The 19,843-nt window shown below is 37.9% G+C and overlaps 1 protein-coding gene across 1 annotated transcript; it reads right to left on the bottom strand.

Annotated features, from left to right (window-relative positions):
* Window positions 1-2,429: 2,429 nt before the first annotated feature.
* Window positions 2,430-3,683, bottom strand: LOC147642167 (uncharacterized). The gene is made up of 4 exons (XM_086774962.1): window positions 3,534-3,683; window positions 3,129-3,314; window positions 2,736-2,775; window positions 2,430-2,586 (listed from the first exon to the last, which is right to left on the bottom strand). The coding sequence occupies exons 1-4, from the start codon at window positions 3,534-3,536 to the stop codon at window positions 2,516-2,518; spliced, it is 300 nt and encodes a 99-aa protein (XP_086631088.1). The 5' UTR covers window positions 3,537-3,683; the 3' UTR covers window positions 2,430-2,515.
* Window positions 3,684-19,843: the final 16,160 nt, after the last annotated feature.

Genomic DNA, 19,843 nt, shown 5'->3' with positions numbered 1-19,843 from the left:
TTCCCCTATTTTAGAAGGGGGGAACCTTACACCCACCTTCTTTTCTCTTCTTCTCCTTCTTGCCATTCACATAGAAATCTTAGATAATGGTTCTCCCTTGACTTCCAAGGTCTTTAATGTTTGCGCATGAGTTGTGACATTGAGTGGTGTGGTCACCACCCTAGATATAGTACCCCAATCATTCAGACTCTCCAATGCCCTTGTAAGAATAGTCCTTAATTAGATGTTCAATTCCACACTTTTTCACGCAACTCAACCCAAGGTGTGTGTTGACTTGAGTAGTTTGCAGGTTTGTTGCATAAATATTATTGAGGATACTTAGCCACTTGGTGAGTTCCTTGGTAGTGGTAGCAATGCAATGGGGCTCTCCTCATTTGCTGTGGTATTAATCTCCCATCCCTTCGATTGCACCCCATCTTAGAATATTGGTACTCATGTATTCCACTACATTAGAAAATACTCCAAGGTTACCTCCCAATTGTCAAAAGTTGGTCGAGGCTCCCTAACATATTCTTCTTTCTATGGCACCTCCTTAATGATTTGATTTGACACTAGCATTATGCAAGGTGCTGGTGGTTATGGTGGTAGAACAAGCCGTGGTATAGGTACTTCAGGTACTCTATACGTTCCCCTTGTGTGGTTTTGCATGTTTGAAATATTTTCCCCTAGCACAAGACATTGCCTATATGGTGCAGATAAAGCTAATTGTTGTCGTGTAGAAGGTAGCTGAGGCACTTGAGGTACTTGCATCTATTGCATCGAGGGTGGGTACCTACACATACTCGTATCATGGTTCCCAAGTTGCATACAATGTCTAATTTTATCAAAAGATAATACATTATTGAAGATCAACATGATGCTATTTTTACTACAGTAAAATTTTTAAAATTGCTAATAATGTCAATCATTTAGACTTAAATGCATGAAGAATTGTTAGTGAAGTGTAGGTATCATCATGATACCTTTTTGCATTGGGTAACATATCCAAGAATAGTAGTCATGCTTGGCATGCATTTTTATAAGAGTTTCATATGAAAGTACTAATCATGCATTAGCATGTCACTCTATCAATCTTGAAATTTTGAAATAGTATGTGGTCGAGTAGTGGTTTGATTTAGGAATATGTTGCTATATTAGTACATGATTTTGAGAACAAATAACCTAGCGATTAGGTCAATTTCTCATATTTTTTAAATGGCTTTTAAAGACTTTCATAGAAAAATCATGTTTCATTAAACATCATTAAACACCACTTAAAGACTTTCATAAAAATTTCATTTTTCATTAAATGTCATTTGAAAAACAAAAAATATCAAAAGGTCTAAAATGTATATCCATATAGTCATGAATTATGCAAGCTTTCAAATAAGTTTTTTTTTTAAATTTATTTTCTATAGAAATGCCTTGAATGATTTTTGAGCAAGCTGCTACAAATATTAAAAAAACATGTATGTACAACCATTTGGAATATGTCATTCATCAATTTAAGATATAATGTTTTTCTTTCTCTTATTACATCATTTTTTATGCACTTTTTTTTTCCCAAAATCACAACTCCTTTGGTTGCAAGTTTTTTTATTATACTTTTGTCATATGTAGATACATCCTAATAAAGAATGCTCAAGAAATCTTATATGTTTTTTAGTGTAATTTCCTTGTAAAGTCTTTAAAATTTGTGTATTAAGCTTAAGGCCATTTAAAAAACCAGTGTTAAGCATAATAAAGCACATTAAAATAATAAAATATAAAGCTGCATATGAAGAAATTTAAATATACTATAAAATTTAAAGATTTAAAAAATGGAAAGTTTAATCACAAAGGATGAGTTGATATAATATGCATTTTGCATCATAAGAACAATTGTGCAACATGGTACTAAGTCATCTTACAATATTTAAAGACCAATTTTTAAGAATGCTAATTTAATAGTGAAAGTGAAGGTTTTTAAAAAAGAACAAAAGATACATCACCATCATCCACCAATGCGAAACATATAAAACATAAATTTTGGCCCTACTTATAAAATGAGTGTTTCTAGGAAAGGTTGATGGAAGCCATACTAATTACAGTAAAACTTTACTGGAACTTCAAACTGTGCTCAATAATATATATACATATTAATAACTATTTACAAGAAGAGTTTACAAGTATTCATAGGAAGGCCAATAAAGCCACGGCTATAAAGCCTTGATAGAGCAAAATCCACATATTTACAAGTTGAGAATACTTCATCCATAATGGTACTGAACCATTAAGATGCCTCACCTAGATGTCATGACTTTGTAGGATGCATTGAGTATCTACAAGAAGATAGCATTGGGTTTAGAATGTGAAATTTATTACAAGATATAAGTAATATTAGGTTATTCTAAAGGTGTGCTTATTACAAGATATAAGTAATATTAGGTTATTCTAAAGGTGTGCTTATTGTCATCAAATGCTATTGATTCAATGACATTGTGAATTGAGAACAACATTTTTTCACCCGCGTTGGAAGGAGCTTAGTCGAATCCTTCTAGCTACTACTAGTAGAATCGGCCTTTTGTTCAAAGTTGTCTATATCAATGTCCTCCCATTCTCCATTACCTAGTCCGTATGCCATCATGGAGTCATGTCACTCATATTATACTAAATGATGAGTATTAATGTGTAGATTTAGATTCTTATACGAACATGAGAGAAATTAAATCATGGATAAGAGTGCAATATAGCACCCAAACAAGAGTACAACTTACTCTTCTTTAGAGTCAGTGCTACGACATCATTGTTCTCCACCTGCAACTTTCAAAATCGCATATTAGAGGCATAGATATGGATGTGTGTGCAAGGTACCCTACCGTGCAAAGCATCATGTGTCTTGATGATGGTGTAATAGATAGAGCACCCATACACATAGACTGCTTCATTTAACTTGAGCTCTACTCTACACCATAAGGTGGCATGTATCTATGGGCATGCACATTACTAGAGTCAAAGCATTGGAGAGTTCTACTTGCTAAATTTGGAACTTTGGATGCGTAGGAATAAAACGAAAGATATCTATTTAGGAATGTGAACTTGTGGTCTCACAAAAGATAGCAACACCATTCCAAAATTTGAAAGGCAAGCTTAAAAATGGGTTGAATCACCTGCTGTTGGGCAAGCGTCCTTGCATCATCCAGAACGTGATGGCAGTCGAGCAAAATCAAGCGTTGATTGCTCACGGGGTTATCCGTGAGAGTCCGCAGCTTAGCCTTGATTTGCAAGACGTTATCAGAAGGGTCGCAATGAACAAAGTAGGTGGTCATCTTTCTCTTCACGCGGATAAACATGGCCTGAATATATTCACCATAAAAAAAGAGTTAATAATCAAACAGTAGTAATTAACCATACAATATATCCCAAGAGATCCCCACTGCTGCCAACCTACTAGCTTTGAGGAAAACCAAGAGCTATAACTGCATAATTAGCCTGATGATGATTGCATGTGATTACATTGAGAAAACCGACAAGCAAGCAATTGCCACTTCAAAAAGGGAAAGCTGAGGTCTCACCATCGCTACTTGCTAGGGTGGTGGCCTATTCGGAGCGTGAAAGCTGCACCCGCGAAAAGAGCGAGGACTACAAATATGTTCGTACGATAATAAGAATATATATTAGCCTAAGGTGGAGACAACAAACAACGCTCTCTCCACAACTTGCTATGTAACCTAGAGTCCCACAACCATACAATACAAAGGCTCACTACAACCATACAACGCTCTTTCCACAACTCACTATGTAACCTAGAGTGCCTATTTATAATCATCCATCTCCCTCTCCCTCCCCCTTTTCCTTCCTTCTCCTCTTTTACTTTGTGTGCTAGTCCCCCATGGCCCTCATGCTTCCACGATTTCCACCCCTTCATATGAACCATGGAATCTACATTCTTAGCCATGGCATCTTCATCTTGTTTCTACTCCACATCTCATATGGGTCCCCACACAAGAGCCACATAATCTAACAAAAATCTCTACCATTAATGGCATCCATCTCTCCCATTACCCTCCAACCTACATTCACACCTCAACTTGCAAAGATCCTAGGGGGGGCATTGATAGGCTATTCCCTCCTATTAAAACATCGGACAATAAACTAGAACTTTATCCCTCATTAGTGGACACCTTAAAACAAGATTTTGCATCCACCTACCCTTCATTCCACATATTTTCAAAGATGTTATATCCAACCTTCTTTAAAGTTGTTGTTCATATAGTAATAGAAAATATGCATTTTACCACCATAATTTTTTCATTCATTTTCCTCCATATAGTGACAGAAATTTAAGGAAAAATAGGACAATTTCCCATAGAAAGTACAAATCTCCATGAGTCTTGGTGGGAGGTTAAGTTCTTTCCCTCGAGTAAATTTAAAGGAAAAAAGTTAACATGATGTTTCCTTTTGCATCATGATTTTTGGACGTGTAGAAAGTTTTCCTCACACTAGTTCACTATGTAGTGTAGAAGCTAATTGTAGCCATATAAATTCTAGAGATGTTAAGAAACAAAACTTTAATGGATTTTGAAAATATAAAGATGTCAATTTCATGTTATGTGTTAGTATGGATGCATCTTTATATTATGTAAAAGGTTATTGTTACCTTTTGAGCCTAAATATCATCTCAATGTAAGTGATTGATTTTTTCCATTTGAAACTCATTATATAATGATTTCTTCCTGTGTCAATTCACACAATATTTTGATGCTATAAACTTTTTAGGATGCAAAGTATGACATGGCTTTCACTTGATGTGATCTACATCTTTTTTTTTTTGCAAAACATAAACTATATTAATATTTAACTAAAGGGAGATAAGACGAGGATGAGTAAATTTACAAATGAAGAAAGGATCTCCAAATCGTATGGAAATCTTAGCCAATCAATGACTCCACTTTCTTGATTCTATTACATTGCCCTTAAAAAGATGCACTCAAAAGTCGAAAGCATGTAACATTTGAATATACCAATTTGTCATATATATGAACTTCAAACATTTACAAGAAAAATATAATGAATTCTAGCTCCTTGTTATTATAGAAAAAAACTTAATAACTTGTCAATAACACATTCTTTCATATTATGCATACTATAAAAAGTTAATATTTACATATGAAAGTAAACATTTTTTAAAAATACTACAAACCTTAGTGTTTGTTCTAATGCTATGAATTTCAAGGCCTCAATCTCATATATTATTTCATTCTACTAATGTTAAAATAATAAACTTCATCAACTTGATGAACTTGTTGATGGCAAGGGTTTAGTGAGCGAAATGGTAGTTTTTTATTAGTAAAGTGATTAGTGCGCCAAATTCAGCTTATTTCAAATGACTTATATTGATGATGAGCCTTTCACATTACACTTTAATGTGTCCATGTGGGAATGGTCCTTCCCGAATTCTCTAACCTCTTGGACTTGGGCCCAATTACATGAGACCTTTAGTGCTTTGTTACAAACCATCCCCAGCCAAGAGGTTTCATCCTCGAAACCATAGATGTATACCATTATAATCCATATGGATGGAATATGTCACTAAGAACTCATGTCAACATCTCATACTCATACCATGTACGTGGTTCCAAAAACACATGTGTATGGTTGTAAATTATCCCCAAATCCTTCAAAACAACCCATAACATATACCTCATAATGGCATGAGAGCCTCCTATAACTTCTAAGCACTATGCATTCAAATCCCAAGGGTATAGGGATGTCCACACTGACTTTATAGGAAATTTGCAAGCCAACTCATTGTTATTAAGCCTCATTGGACCCCTCACATGCATCCAATGACCCTTCAAACCCTTTCATTGTAGAGGTGGGCTACCAAGAAGCTAGCTTCTTCCTTAGGTAATCCTTGCCATTCGATCAAGTATTGCACTAGGGTTCAATTGTTCTGTGAAGGACCCTTTCTATGATGCCCAAAATCAATCCCGACACATACTCAATCATGCCCTCATCGTTCATTGGAGGTGGCTCATCTTGCACAAGAACATCTGACCCAAGGTAGGATTTAGGATGTGAAACATGAAACATATCATGAATTCTTGTGGTTGATGGAAGCACCAATTGGTAAGCACCTTCACCAACACATCTCAAAACCTTGTATGGCCCATAGTATCGATGAGCTAACTTGGTGTTTGTGTTACCCTTAAGATCTCCATATCTAGTCTTGGGTATTCTCAAGAAAACCCAATCTCCCTCCTTGAACTCCAATGGTCTCCTTTGGGCATTTGGATTGTGTCTCATCCTTTCTTAAGCTTGCTTCATATTACCAATCCTCTCCTGATGCACACTACTATTAGCAAAATCATAGCAAGCGGCACTAATCATCCTAAACACCTTGCATATCATGGCAATAATGCCTCAAGTAAGTTTCCACCCACTTGTTTTGCCTCTTAGTTTGTCCATCGGTTTTGGGGTGGTAAGCGATGCTAGGTATCCAAACAGTCCCCATAATCTCAAACAATGTACTCCAAAATGTACACATAAACTTCACATCTCGATCACTAACATTTTTTTATGGAACTCCATGTAACTTGAACACATGATCCACAAACTTAATGAAATGTGCTACAACCACATATATGCTATCACATATATGTGCTACAACCACATATATGCTATCACATCCCCTCCTTGTGTGAGGTAGCCTCGTGAGATGAAATCCATAAAAATATGCATCCATTTTCCCTCAAGAATATGCAAAGGTTGAATCAAACCATTGGGCTTATGTGTGGGCTACTTGTTTTTTTAATAGGGTAACCAACTTGTCATCGAAGCAGACATATCTTTCCACATTCCCTTCAAATAATAAAAACTCTTCTGCACCTTCTCTAAGATCTTAAGCAGCCCCATGTGCCCCGATAATGGAGAAGAATTCATCTCTTCTAACACCCTCTTCTTGTAGCTTGATGCAGGCACAAGGTAGACTTTGCCTTTGTAGTACATAAGTCCATTTCAATGCTCAAAATGTAGAAAATCATCATGGGAAACTTGCTATAATATTTGCCACATTGGTTCCACTTCCTCATCGAATCTCCTATTGGATATGCAATATATAGTCTTTTTGTACCTCCCAAATTGCCATGCATGTACATGCCCACATACGTGACAATGCATGTGTCAAAATTTTCTCCTTCCCATTCATGTAAGATATTTCAGAATCATAGTTTTGCAATGTAGCGACCCATATTCTTTCCTTCAGAGATAGTGTAGGTTGAGATAAAAAAAAATCTTCACAAAGAAATGACTCCCATAAAAGTAATGATTCCACCTCTTTATTGTATGGCTAACATCTCTTGATCATAGACATGCATAACCATCTCTTTGTCATCAAGCTTTTGGCTCTCAAATGCAATTACTCCATGTTCTCAAAACAAAACAGGCCCAATGCCTCCTCTACACGCATTGGCTTGAACCATTAATGGCTTCATAAAGTACAAGAATACAAGTATAGGGGCTAATGTGAGAATTTTCTTGAGTTGATGGAAGCTATGGTATCCTAAAAGAAAACCTCTTTCTTAAGCTTTTTGGTAAGAGTAGCAGTGATGAATCTCCTCCTATAGAATGTGAGAATTTCCTTGAGCTCTTGGAAGCTCTTATCAGCTATGACATCCCAAAAGAAATCCTTTTTCTTAAGGTTGTTGATGAGAGAGGAGTGGTGATGAACCTCCTATAGAATGATGGCAAGCCTAAGAATCCATTCAATTGAGTAGTATTTGTAGGTTTAGGCTAATTCTTAACACATTCCACCTTATTTCAATCCACCATTATGCCTTCCTTACTCACTATATGTCCAAGATACTCAACCCTTTGTGAAATAAAAGCACACTTCCTCTCCTTTGCAGACAAGATGTTGGCTCTTAAAGCATCCAAAACAGGCCTTACATGCATTAAGTGCTTTTTCTTATTCTCTATATATATCAAGACATCATCAAAGAACATGAGCACCAATTTTTAGACAAACAGTCCAAGAACTTTGTTCATTAGGGATTAAAACGTGGCCAGTGTATTGCACCAACCAAATGACATAACCAAATAGTGGTAGAGACCCCTCTCGATTAAGAACGTTGTCTTGTACACATTACCCTATTTGATTCTTAATTGGTGATACCACAATCGCACATAATTATTGTAGAAGAAACATGCACCCTTCCGCTCATCAAGCAAGTCATCAATCCTTGGAATAGGGAATCTAGATTGCAGACACACATGTGAAAATTGTCATCCTTTTTCTTGACTAAGACTATGGGGGATGCAAAAGGTGATTGGCTAGGAATAACCCATCTCATGTCCCTAAGGTCTTGCATTTCCTTTGCCACTTCATCCTTCTCCACTTTTGATAATCTATAAGGTGGTTTGTAAAGAGGCTTGGTATGTGTCTCAACCTCTATATAATGATCCAACTCTCATTTTGGTAGAGCAAGCACTTTGGTATTTGAAACACATCTTCATACTCAAACAATTCCTTTATATGTTTATGCATACCTTGACTCATTTGCTCATTTCTCTCTTCATTGCAAAGCTCTAATACATATATGTATCCCTTTTTATTCATCTCCTTCTTGAGTTGTGTTGCATTGATCATCTTGATACTTGGCACATGAGTTTTGATCAACGTAAACTTATCATCTCCATACATGAAACCCATATACCCTTGCTATAAATTCATGTAAAATAACCCAAAAGCTGCCAACAATCACATCCCAATACAATGTCAATGGGACCCATATCCAAGATAAGTAAATCAACCTTGTAAGTATAACCACTTGTGAGGTATCAAACTCACATCTTTGCATACCAATGTGAAATCCCTGTTCATGCATAGGGACATCTTCTTGGCCTTGCAAACCTTCAAATGATCATTACTCAGCTTGTCACCATAGTTTGAAGCACAAGCCCTCCTTTTTCAAGAAGTTTGTGTGGTATTCACCAATAACCTTGCTCTTGTTTGAGAATTTTGCATCAACTTGTTTCCCATCAAATTTGAAGTCTAGGAAGAGAGTTGCTAAATCTAAAATATCTCTTCCTCATAAACAATTGGGAATCTAGGAGGACCCGTGTGAGATGCAACACCACTTGAAGTCTTGCCCATAGTTGAGGTGCCAAAATCATCCCTAAACCCATGCCTTACTATGCTTCCATGTGCATACGCTGCCGCATATATGTCCATAAGAAGCAAGGCCTCCTTGATGGTTTAAGGTCTTTGAGCATCCACATCAACCGTAATGTTGTTTTGTAACCCTTTGATGAACTTCCTTAATTTGTACTCCTCACTCACAAGCCTTCTGCATAAAATGAAAACTTCATGAACTTGTGCACATTATCTTTGACATTTCCCGTTTGAGTGAGATCATCTCGTTTCTCCACCATCCTTGATCTATTAAGGGATAAAACAAAAGTTCTCCTCATTGACTCATTCTTGAACTCCACCCAAGTAGTGAGATCAAAAAACTATGAGCACTCAAGTGTCACCACCAAGCATGGGCATATCCTTTTAGATGCAAGTGCACCCTAGTAGTGTTCAAATAGCCTTGTGAGCATTCAAGTGCCACCACCAAGCATGGACATAGCCTTCTAGATGCAAAAGCACCTAAGTAGTGAGTATTCCAGTTTTTCCACCATGTAATGGCTAAAACAAAAGTTCTCCTCATCTCATTCTTGGCCTCCACCCAAGTAGTGATCAAATAGCCATGAGCATTCAAGTGTGGCCATCAAGCATGAGCTGAAACAAAACCGATCCTCATCTAATTCTTGAAGTCCACCCAAGTAGTGATCAAGTAGCCATGAGCATTCGAGTGCGGCCATCAAGCATGGGCATAGCCTTCTAGATGCAAAACCGATCCTCATCTAATTCTTGAAGTCCACCCAAGTAGTGATCAAGTAGCCATGAGCATTCGAGTGTGGCCATCAAGCATGGGCATAGCCTTCTAGATGCAAAAAAAAAGTAGCAAACAATACTTTGGTCCTAGTATCGCCCAAGGGCAAAGCTCAAAGTAAAACTTCATTTTATTAATCCATTATTTAAACTCCTCATTGTATGAGACTTCACCTTTCGACTTAGTGTCTTTCACTCCCTTAAATTTATCTTCATCCACCACCTTGATGACCTATGCTTAAATGGTCTAACATGATTGACCCCCAACTCATTTAAATGATGTGGCCTACCATTACTAGATTCCATTCCATTGTACTGAACCCCCATCTCATTGAAATGAGGACCTCCCATCTCGTTGAAGTGAGTAACACCCATTGGTGAAGGATTCCAAGTTCCATCCACCCTTGGATCTTTCAAGACTACACCTTTGCCTAAATTGTCCAAACTCCTTCCTTGCATTGAAGACACACCATTCATAGGGACATGCATAGGCATACCTTACACATTTGTTCCACCTTGATGCATGATTCAATGAAGGCAGAGGCAAGTTCGCCTTTCCAAGAATAGATCCATGACTTCTATCACCATAATGCATATTAGCTTGAGAACTATGTGATGCATTTGCATGTGAAGCTCCTAAAAACATTCCATAAGCTTGTGGTCCCATTACTTGAATTGTGCTTCGTGCATAAGCTCGTGAAGCTCCTACAAATGGTCCATAATATTGTGGTCCCATTTCTCCAATTGTGTTTGGTGCATATGGATACATCATAGGTTCTTTGCCCTTGCCCACATCTTGCCTCAAATTAGTGAGACCATCATGAAACTCCTTTTTGCTAATACAATAAAACTTTTCCACCATGAATTGAAATCTTTGGTCCATTCTATCAAGCATGGTTTTCATGAAGTACATCATGGTGTTCATGTTCATGTCCTACCATCCTTAGGCATTTGCAAAACATTAGGCATATGTGGTACATTAGCCTCTTAATGTATTCCCTAATTGACATTGACGTTTACCTCTTCTTACATAGCTCCTTGGGTATCTTACCTTATATATTTCCTTGCACTTGATATGCCTGCCTTATGCTCAATGACTTCTTTGCAGTATGCTTTAGGTTTGGGCTTTGGTATCATCTTACATAGCTCCTTGGGTATCTTACCTTACATATTTCCTTGCACTTGATATGCCTGCCTTATGCTCAATGACTTCTTTGCAGTATGCTTTAGGTTTGCGCTTTGGTATCATCTTAAAAATGTCAACTTACCTTTGGATAAGATTGCAAACTATCCATTTTCAGTAATCTTTAGTGTATGGTGAGGTGACAGAGTGTATATTCCATATATATGATCACTTTTGACTTGGTCAAAGATATAGTACTATCAATCTCACGTTAACATGTCGTGGGAAGTTGCCGATTTGCACTTGATACACCATAGCCACTCGTCATCGTCATCCTCTCGCACTTGTTCCAGGTGGTTGCTCTAATCCAACAGGTGGTGCAACCTCTCTCGCGAAGATTGTGTGGGATCTCCGTGGAAGACGATCGTGATGGTAGTATAATCACTCAAGCAAGAGGGAGAGAAGAAGCAAGAGGGAAGCAAGAGAGAACAAGTGATTAGTACTAATCACTCCAAAGCCCTAACCCTAAGCACACCACACATGGTAGATTAGAGTTGCAAGAGAGAGGGAGAGAGAAAACTGCACTTCTATTGCACAAATGGGAGAATAAGTTACAAACAAGATAAATTTTATTTTATAGTTCCAAGCCTGTTTCCACTAGGCTGCCCACTCCACATATTTGATCTAGCAAGAGCATCACAAAATTCTAACATGGTATCTAGAGCTTCGCAAGATTAGGTCACTTTTGTGGTGTAGAATAGGTCAATTTTATTCTTTTTTTCTTTGTGGAGCTGAACCTTCTGCTAGTGGAGCAGCTCCAGCAACTCGTGGAGCCAAGATCTCAACGTGCTATCAACTAGGAAGATGAAGAAGACTCCTAGGTGCTCAGCTTCATACCATCAATTGTGAGGTTCACTCTGTGGAGGCCGCAGCATTAACTTCTAAGCAGTTTGGCATCATTTTTCTGCGCAGCTGCCGTACGAAGACGTTATCAGAAGGGTCGCAATGAACAAAGTAGGTGGTCTTCTTTCTCTTCACGCGCATAAACATGGCCTGAATATATTCACCATAAAAAAGAGTTAATAATCAAACAGTAGTAATTAACCATACAATATATCCCAAGAGATCCCCACTGCTGCCAACCTACTAGCTTTGAGGAAAACCAAGAGCTATAACTGCATAATTAGCCTGATGATGATTGCATGTGATTACATTGAGAAAACCGACAAGCAAGCAATTGCCACTTCAAAAAGGGAAAGCTGAGGTCTCACCATCGCTAGTTGCTAGGGTGGTGGCCTATTCGGAGCGTGAAAGCTGCACCACCCGCGAAAAGAGCGAGGACTACAAATATGTTCGTACGATAATAAGAATATATATTAGCCTAAGGTGGAGACAACAAACAACGCTCTCTCCACAACTTACTATGTAACCTAGAGTCCCACAACCATACAATACAAAGGCTCACTACAACCATACAACGCTCTTTCCACAACTCACTATGTAACTCTCTCCACACCCGCGAAAAGAGCGAGGACTACAAATATGTTCGTACGATAATAAGAATATATATTAGCCTAAGGTGGAGACAACAAACAACGCTCTCTCCACAACTTACTATGTAACCTAGAGTCCCACAACCATACAATACAAAGGCTCACTACAACCATACAACGCTCTTTCCACAACTCACTATGTAACCTAGAGTGCCTATTTATAATCATCCATCTCCCTCTCCCTCCCCCTTTTCCTTCCTTCTCCTCTTTTACTTTGTGTGCTAGTCCCCCATGGCCCTCATGCTTCCACTTCCACCCCTTCATATGAACCATGGAATCTACATTCTTAGCCATGGCATCTTCATCTTGTTTCTACTCCACATCTCATATGGGTCCCCACACAAGAGCCACATAATCTAACAAAAATCTCTACCATTAATGGCATCCATCTCTCCCATTACCCTCCAACCTACATTCACACCTCAACTTGCAAAGATCCTAGGGGGGGCATTGATAGGCTATTCCCTCCTATTAAAACATCGGACAATAAACTAGAACTTTATCCCTCATTAGTGGACACCTTAAAACAAGATTTTGCATTCACCTACCCTTCATTCCACATATTTTCAAAGATGTTATATCCAACCTTCTTTAAAGTTGTTGTTCATATAGTAATAGAAAATATGCATTTTACCACCATAATTTTTTCATTCATTTTCCTCCATATAGTGACAGAAATTTAAGGAAAAATAGGACAATTTCCCATAGAAAGTACAAATCTCCATGAGTCTTGGTGGGAGGTTAAGTTCTTTCCCTCGAGTAAATTTAAAGGAAAAAAGTTAACAAGATGTTTCCTTTTGCATCAAGATTTTTAGATGTGTAGAAAGTTTTCCTCACACTAGTTCACTATGTAGTGTAGAAGCTAAATGTAGCCATATAAATTCTAGAGATGTTAAGAAACAGAACTTTAATGGATTTTGAAAATATAAAGATGGCAATTTCATGTTATGTGTTAGTATGGATGCATCTTTATATTATGTAAAAGGTTATTGTTACCTTTTGAGCCTAAATATCATCTCAATGTAAGTGATTGATTTTTTCCATTTGAAACTCATTATATAATGATTTCTTCCTGTGTCAATTCACACAATATTTTGATGCTATAAACTTTTTAGGATGCAAAGTATGACATGGCTTTCACTTGATGTGATCTACATCTTTTTTTTTTTACAAAACATAAACTATATTAATATTTAACTAAAGGAAGATAAGACGAGGATGAGTAAATTTACAAATGAAGAAAGGATCTCCAAATTGTATGGAAATCTTAGCCAATCAATGACTCCACTTTCTTGATTCTATTACATTTCCCTTAAAAAGATGCACTCAAAAGTAAAAAGCATGTAACATTTGAATATACCAATTTGTCATATATATGAATTTCAAAAATTTACAAGAGAAATATATTGAATTCTAGCTATTATAGAAAAAACTTAATAACTTGTCAATAGCACATTCTTTCATATTATGCATACTTTAAAAAGTTAATATTTACATATGAAAGTAAACATTTTTTCAAAATACTACAAACCTTAGTGTTTGTTGTAATGCTATGAATTTCAAGGCCTAAATCTCATATATTATTGCATTTTACTAATGTTAAAATAATAAACTTCATCAACTTGATGAACTTGTTGATGGCAAGGGTTTAGTGAGAGAAATGGTAGCTTTTTATTAGTAAAGTGATTAGTGCGCCAAATTCGGCTTATTTCAAATGACTTATATTGATGATGAGCCTTTCAGATTACACTTCTCTCTAACCTCTTGCACTTGGGCGCAATTACATGAGACCTTTTATCCTTTGTTACAAACCATCCCTAGCCAAGAGGTTTCATCCTCGAAACCATAGATGTATTTCGAGTATAATCCATATGGATGGAATATGTCACTAAGGACTCGTGTCAACATCTCATACTCATACCATGTACGTGGTTCCAAAAACTCATGTGTATGGTTGTAAATTATATCCAAATCCTTCAAAACAACCCATAACATATACCTCATAATGGCATGAGAGCCTCCTATAACTTCTAAAAGCACTATGCATTCAAATCCCAAGGGTATATAGGGATGTCCACACTGACTTTATAGGAAATTTGCAAGCCAATTCATGGTTATTAAGCCTCATTGGACCCCTCACATGCATCCAATAACCCTTCAAACCCTTTCATTGTAGAGGTGGGCTACCAAGAAGCTAGCTTCTTCCTTAGGTAATCCTTGCCATTCGATCAAGTATTGCACTAGGGTTCAATTGTTTTGTGAAGGACTCTTTCTATGATGCCCAAAATCAATCCTGGCACATATACTCAATGATGCCCTCAACGTTCATTGGAGGTAGCTCATCTTGCACAAGAACATCTGACCCAAGGTAAGATTTAGGATGTGATACATGAAACATATCATGCCTTCTTGTGGTTGATGGAAGCACCTTCACACCAACACATCTCAAAACCTTGTATGGCCCATAGTATCGATGAGCTAACTTGGTGTTTGTGTTACCCTTAAGATCTCCGTATCTAGTATTGGGAATTCTCAAGAAAACCCAATCTCCCTCCTTGAACTCCAATGGTCTCCTTTGGGCATTTGGATTGTGTTTCATCCTTTCTTCATCAGCTTGCTTCATATTACCAATCCTCTCATGATGCACACTACTATCAGCAAAATCATAGCAAGCGGCACTTATCATCCCAAACACCTTGCATATCATGGCAATAATGCCTCAAGTAAGTTTCCACCCACTTGTTTTGCCTCTTAGTTTGTCCATCGGTTTTGGGGTGGTAAGCGATGCTAGGTATCAAAACAGTCCCCATAATCTCAAACAATGTACTCCAAAATGTACACATAAACTTCACATCTCAATCACTAACATTTTTTTATGGAACTCCATGTAACTTGAACACATGATCCACAAACTTAATGAAATGTGCTACAACCACATATATGCTATCACATCCCCTCCTTGTGTGAGGTATCCTTGTGAGATTAAATCCATAAAAATATGCATCCATTTTCCCTCAAGAATGTGCAAAGGTGGCTGAATCAAACCATTGGGCTTATGTGCGGGCTACTTGTTTTTTTAGTAGGGTAACCAACTTGTCATAGAAGCAGACATATCTTTCCACATTCCCTCTCTTCCGCACCTTCTCTAAGATCTTAAGCAGCCCCATGTGCCCCGATAATGGAGAAGAATTCATCTCTTCTAACACCCTCTTCTTGTAGCTTGATGCAGGCACAAGGTAGACTTTGCCTTTGTAGTACATAAGTCCATTTCAATGCTCAAAATGTAGCAAATCATCATGGGAACCAAGCTATAATATTTGCCACATTGGTTCCACTTCCTCATCGAATCTCCTCTTGGATATGCAATATAAAGTCTTTTTGTACCTCCCAAATTGCCATGCATGTACATGCCCACATACGTGACGATGCATGTGTCAAAATTTTCTCCTTCCCGTTCGTGTAAGATATTTCAGAATCATAGTTTTGCAATGTAGCGACCCATATTCTTTGCTTCGGAGATAGTGTAGGTTGAGATAAAAAAATCTTCACAAAGAAATGACCCATAAAAGTAATGATGCCACCTCTTTATTGTATGAAGTATTTCTAACATCTCTTGATCATAGACATGCATAACCATCTCTTTGTCATCAAGCTTTTGGCTCTCAAATGCAATTACTCCATGTTCTTGAAACAAAATAGGCCCAATGCCTCTTCCACATGCATTGGCTTGAACCATTAATGGCTTCATAAAGTACAAGAATACAAGTATAGGGACTAATGTGAGAATTTTCTTGAGCTGATGGAAGCTATGGTATCCTAAAAGAAAACCTCTTTCTTAAGCTCTTTGGTAAGAGTAGCAGTGATGAATCTCCTCCTATAGAATGTGAGAATTTCCTTGAGCTCTTGGAAGCTCTTATTAGCTATGACATCCCAAAAGAAATCCTTTTTCTTAAGGTTGTTGATGAGAGAGGAGTGGTGATGAACCTTCTACAGAATGATGGCAAGCCTAAGAATCCACTCAATTGAGTAGTATTTGTAGGTTTAGGCTAATTCTTAACACATTCCACCTTCTTTCGATCCACCATTATGCCTTCCTTACTCACTATATGTCCAAGATACTCAACCCTTTGTGCCATAAAATCACACTTCCTCTCCTTTGCAGATAAGATGTTGGCTCTTAAAGCATCCAACACAGGCCTTACATGCATTAAGTGCTTTTTCTTATTCTATATATATATCAAGACATCATCAAAGAACATGAGCACCAATTTTTAGACAAACAATCCAAGAACTTTGTTCATTAGGGATTAAAACATGGCCAATGCATTGCACAAACCAAATGACATAACCAAATAGTGGTAGAGACCCCTCTCGATTAAGAACGTTGTCTTGTACACATTACCCTTTTTGATTCTTAATTGGTGATACCACAATCGCAAATAATTATTATAGAAGAAACATGCACCCTTCCACTCATCAAGCAAGTCATCAATCCTTGGAATAGGGAATCTAGATTGCAGACACACATGTGAAAATTGTCATCCTTTTTCTTGACTAAGACTATGGGGGATGCAAAAGGTGATTGGCTAGGAATAACCCATCTCATGTCCCTAAGGTCTTGCATTTCCTTTGCCACTTCATCCTTCTCCACTTTTGATAATCTATAAGGTGGTTTGTAAAGAGGCTTGGTGCACATTATCTTTGACATTTCCCGTTTGAGTGAGATCATCTCGTTTCTCCACCATCCTTGATCTATTAATAAGGGATAAAACAAAAGTTCACCTCATTGACTCATTCTTGAACTCCACCCAAGTAGTCAGATCAAATAACTATGAGAACAAGTGCCACCACCACCAAGCATGGGCATATCCTTTTAGATGCAAGTGCACCCTATTAGTGTTCAAATAGCCTCGTGAGCATTCAAGTGCCACCACCAAGCATGGACATAGCCTTTTAGATGCAAAAGCACCTAGGTAGTGAGCATTTAAGTTTTTCCACCATGTAATGGCTAAAACAAAAGTTCTCCTCGTCTCATTCTTGGCCTCCACCCAAGTAGTGATCAAATGGCCATGAGCATTCAAGTGTGGCCCCACCACCAAGCATGAGTTGAAACAAAACCGATCCTCATCTAATTCTTGAAGTCCACCCAAGTAGTGACCCATGAGCATTCGAGTGTGGCCATCAAGCATGGGCATAGCCTTCTAGATGCAAAAAAAAGTAGCAAACAATAGTTTGGTCCTAGTATCGTCCAAGGGCAAAGCTCAAAGTAAAACTTCATTTTATTAATCCATTATTCAAACTCCTCATTGTATGAGACTTCACCTTTCGACTTAGTGTCTTTCACTCCCTTAAATTCATCTTCATCCACCACCTTGATGACCTATGCTGAAATGGTCTAACATGATTGACCCCCAACTCATTTAAATGATGTGGCCTACCATTACTAGATTCCATTCCATTGTACTAAACCCCCATCTCATTGAAATGAGGACCTCCCATCTCGTTGAAGTGAGGAACACCTATTGGTGAAGGATTCCAAGTTCCATCCACCCTTGGATCTTTCAAGACTACACCTTTGCCTAAATTGTCCAAACTCCTTCCTTGCATTGAAAACACACCATTCATAGGGACATGCATAGGCATACCTTACACATTTGTTCCACCTTGATGCATCAATGAAGGGAGAGGTAAGTTCTCCTTTCTAAGAATAGATCCATGACTTCTATCACCATAATGCATATTAGCTTGAGAACTATGTGATGCATTTGCATGTGAAGCTCCTAAAAACATTCCATAAGCTTGTGGTCCCATTACTTGAATTGTGTTTCGTGCATAAGCTCGTGAAGCTCCTACAAATGGTCCATAATATTGTGGTCCCATTTCTCCAATTGTGTTCGGTGCATATGGATACATCATAGGTTCTTTGCCCTTGCCAACATCTTGCCTCAAATTAGTGAGACCATCATGAAACTCCTTTTTGCTAATAGAATAAAACTTTTCCACCATGAATTGAAATCTTTGGTCTATTCTATCAAGCATGGTTTTCATGAAGTACATCATGGTGTTCATGTTCATGTCCTACCATCCTTAGGCATTTGCAAAACATTAGGCATGTGTGGTACATTAGCCTCTTAATCCATTCCCTAATTGACATTGACGTTTACCTCTTCTTACATAGCTCCTTGGGTATCTTACCTTATATATTTCCTTGCACTCGATATGCCTGCCTTATGCTCAATGACTTCTTTGTAGTATCCTTTAGGTTTGGGCTTTGGTATCATCTTAAAAATGTCAACTCACCTTTGGATAAGATTGCAAACTATCCATTTTGAGTAATCTTTAGTGTATGGTGAGGTGACAGAGTGTATATATCATCACTTTTGACTTGGTCAAAGCTATAGTACTATCAATCTCACTTTAACGTGTCGTGGGAAGTTGTCGATTTGCACTTGAGCTAGGCTCAAGAGATACACCATAGCCACTCGTCATCGTCATCCTCTCGCACTTGTTCCAGGTGGTAATCCAACAGGTGGTGCAACCTCTCTCGCGAAGATTGTGTGGGATCTCCGTGGAAGACGATCGTGATGGTAGTATAATCACTCAAGCGAGAGGGAGAGAAGAAGCAAGAGGGAAGCAAGAGAGAACAAGTGATTAGTACTAATCACTCCAAAGCCCTAACCCTAAGCACACCACACATGGTTGATTAGAGTTGCAAGAGAGAGGGAGAGAGAAAACTGCTTTTCTATTTCACAAATGGGAGAATGAGTTACAAACAAGAGAAAATTTATTTCATAGTTCCAAGCTTTTTCCACTAGGCTGCCCAGAAGTAAGTGACCCGAGGGGTCCAAAACATAGTTACAAGGCTTTTCCTTATGGTTTGGCCAACTGACCAAGATCCTCTTGCCTGTCCTTTGAAGCTCAATCCTTGGGAGCATCTTTAGAGAATCTCCCTCATTAAATGAGAGAACTTACAATATAATGCGAAAAACCATTATATAAGTGTGTGGACATAGTTATCATAGGAATGTGTTAACCAATATGTGGTTAACATGTACTCTCCTTCCTAAATTTGATCGTGTACGCGTGATCGGTAAGAGGTAGTCGAGGCACATTGGGAAATGTCTCACTTGGTTGGTTCTCTTGTCTCTCTAGAAATGAGAGGGGGTGGGGGATTTAGTAAGATGGAAAAAAGTTAGTGGAGTATTGGGGATTAAGTATCCAGCTAGTCTGATGGGCTCTTATGAATTCGCTTTCTTATATGTGCCCAAT

This window comes from Cibotium barometz, chromosome 1 (assembly GCF_041138505.1).
Source record: "Cibotium barometz isolate CiBa-2024 chromosome 1, ASM4113850v1, whole genome shotgun sequence".
NCBI classification, from domain to species: domain Eukaryota; kingdom Viridiplantae; phylum Streptophyta; class Polypodiopsida; order Cyatheales; family Cibotiaceae; genus Cibotium; species Cibotium barometz.
Note: the sequence above shows the minus strand (reverse complement) of the source record. Positions and strands in the feature narration are given on the sequence as shown.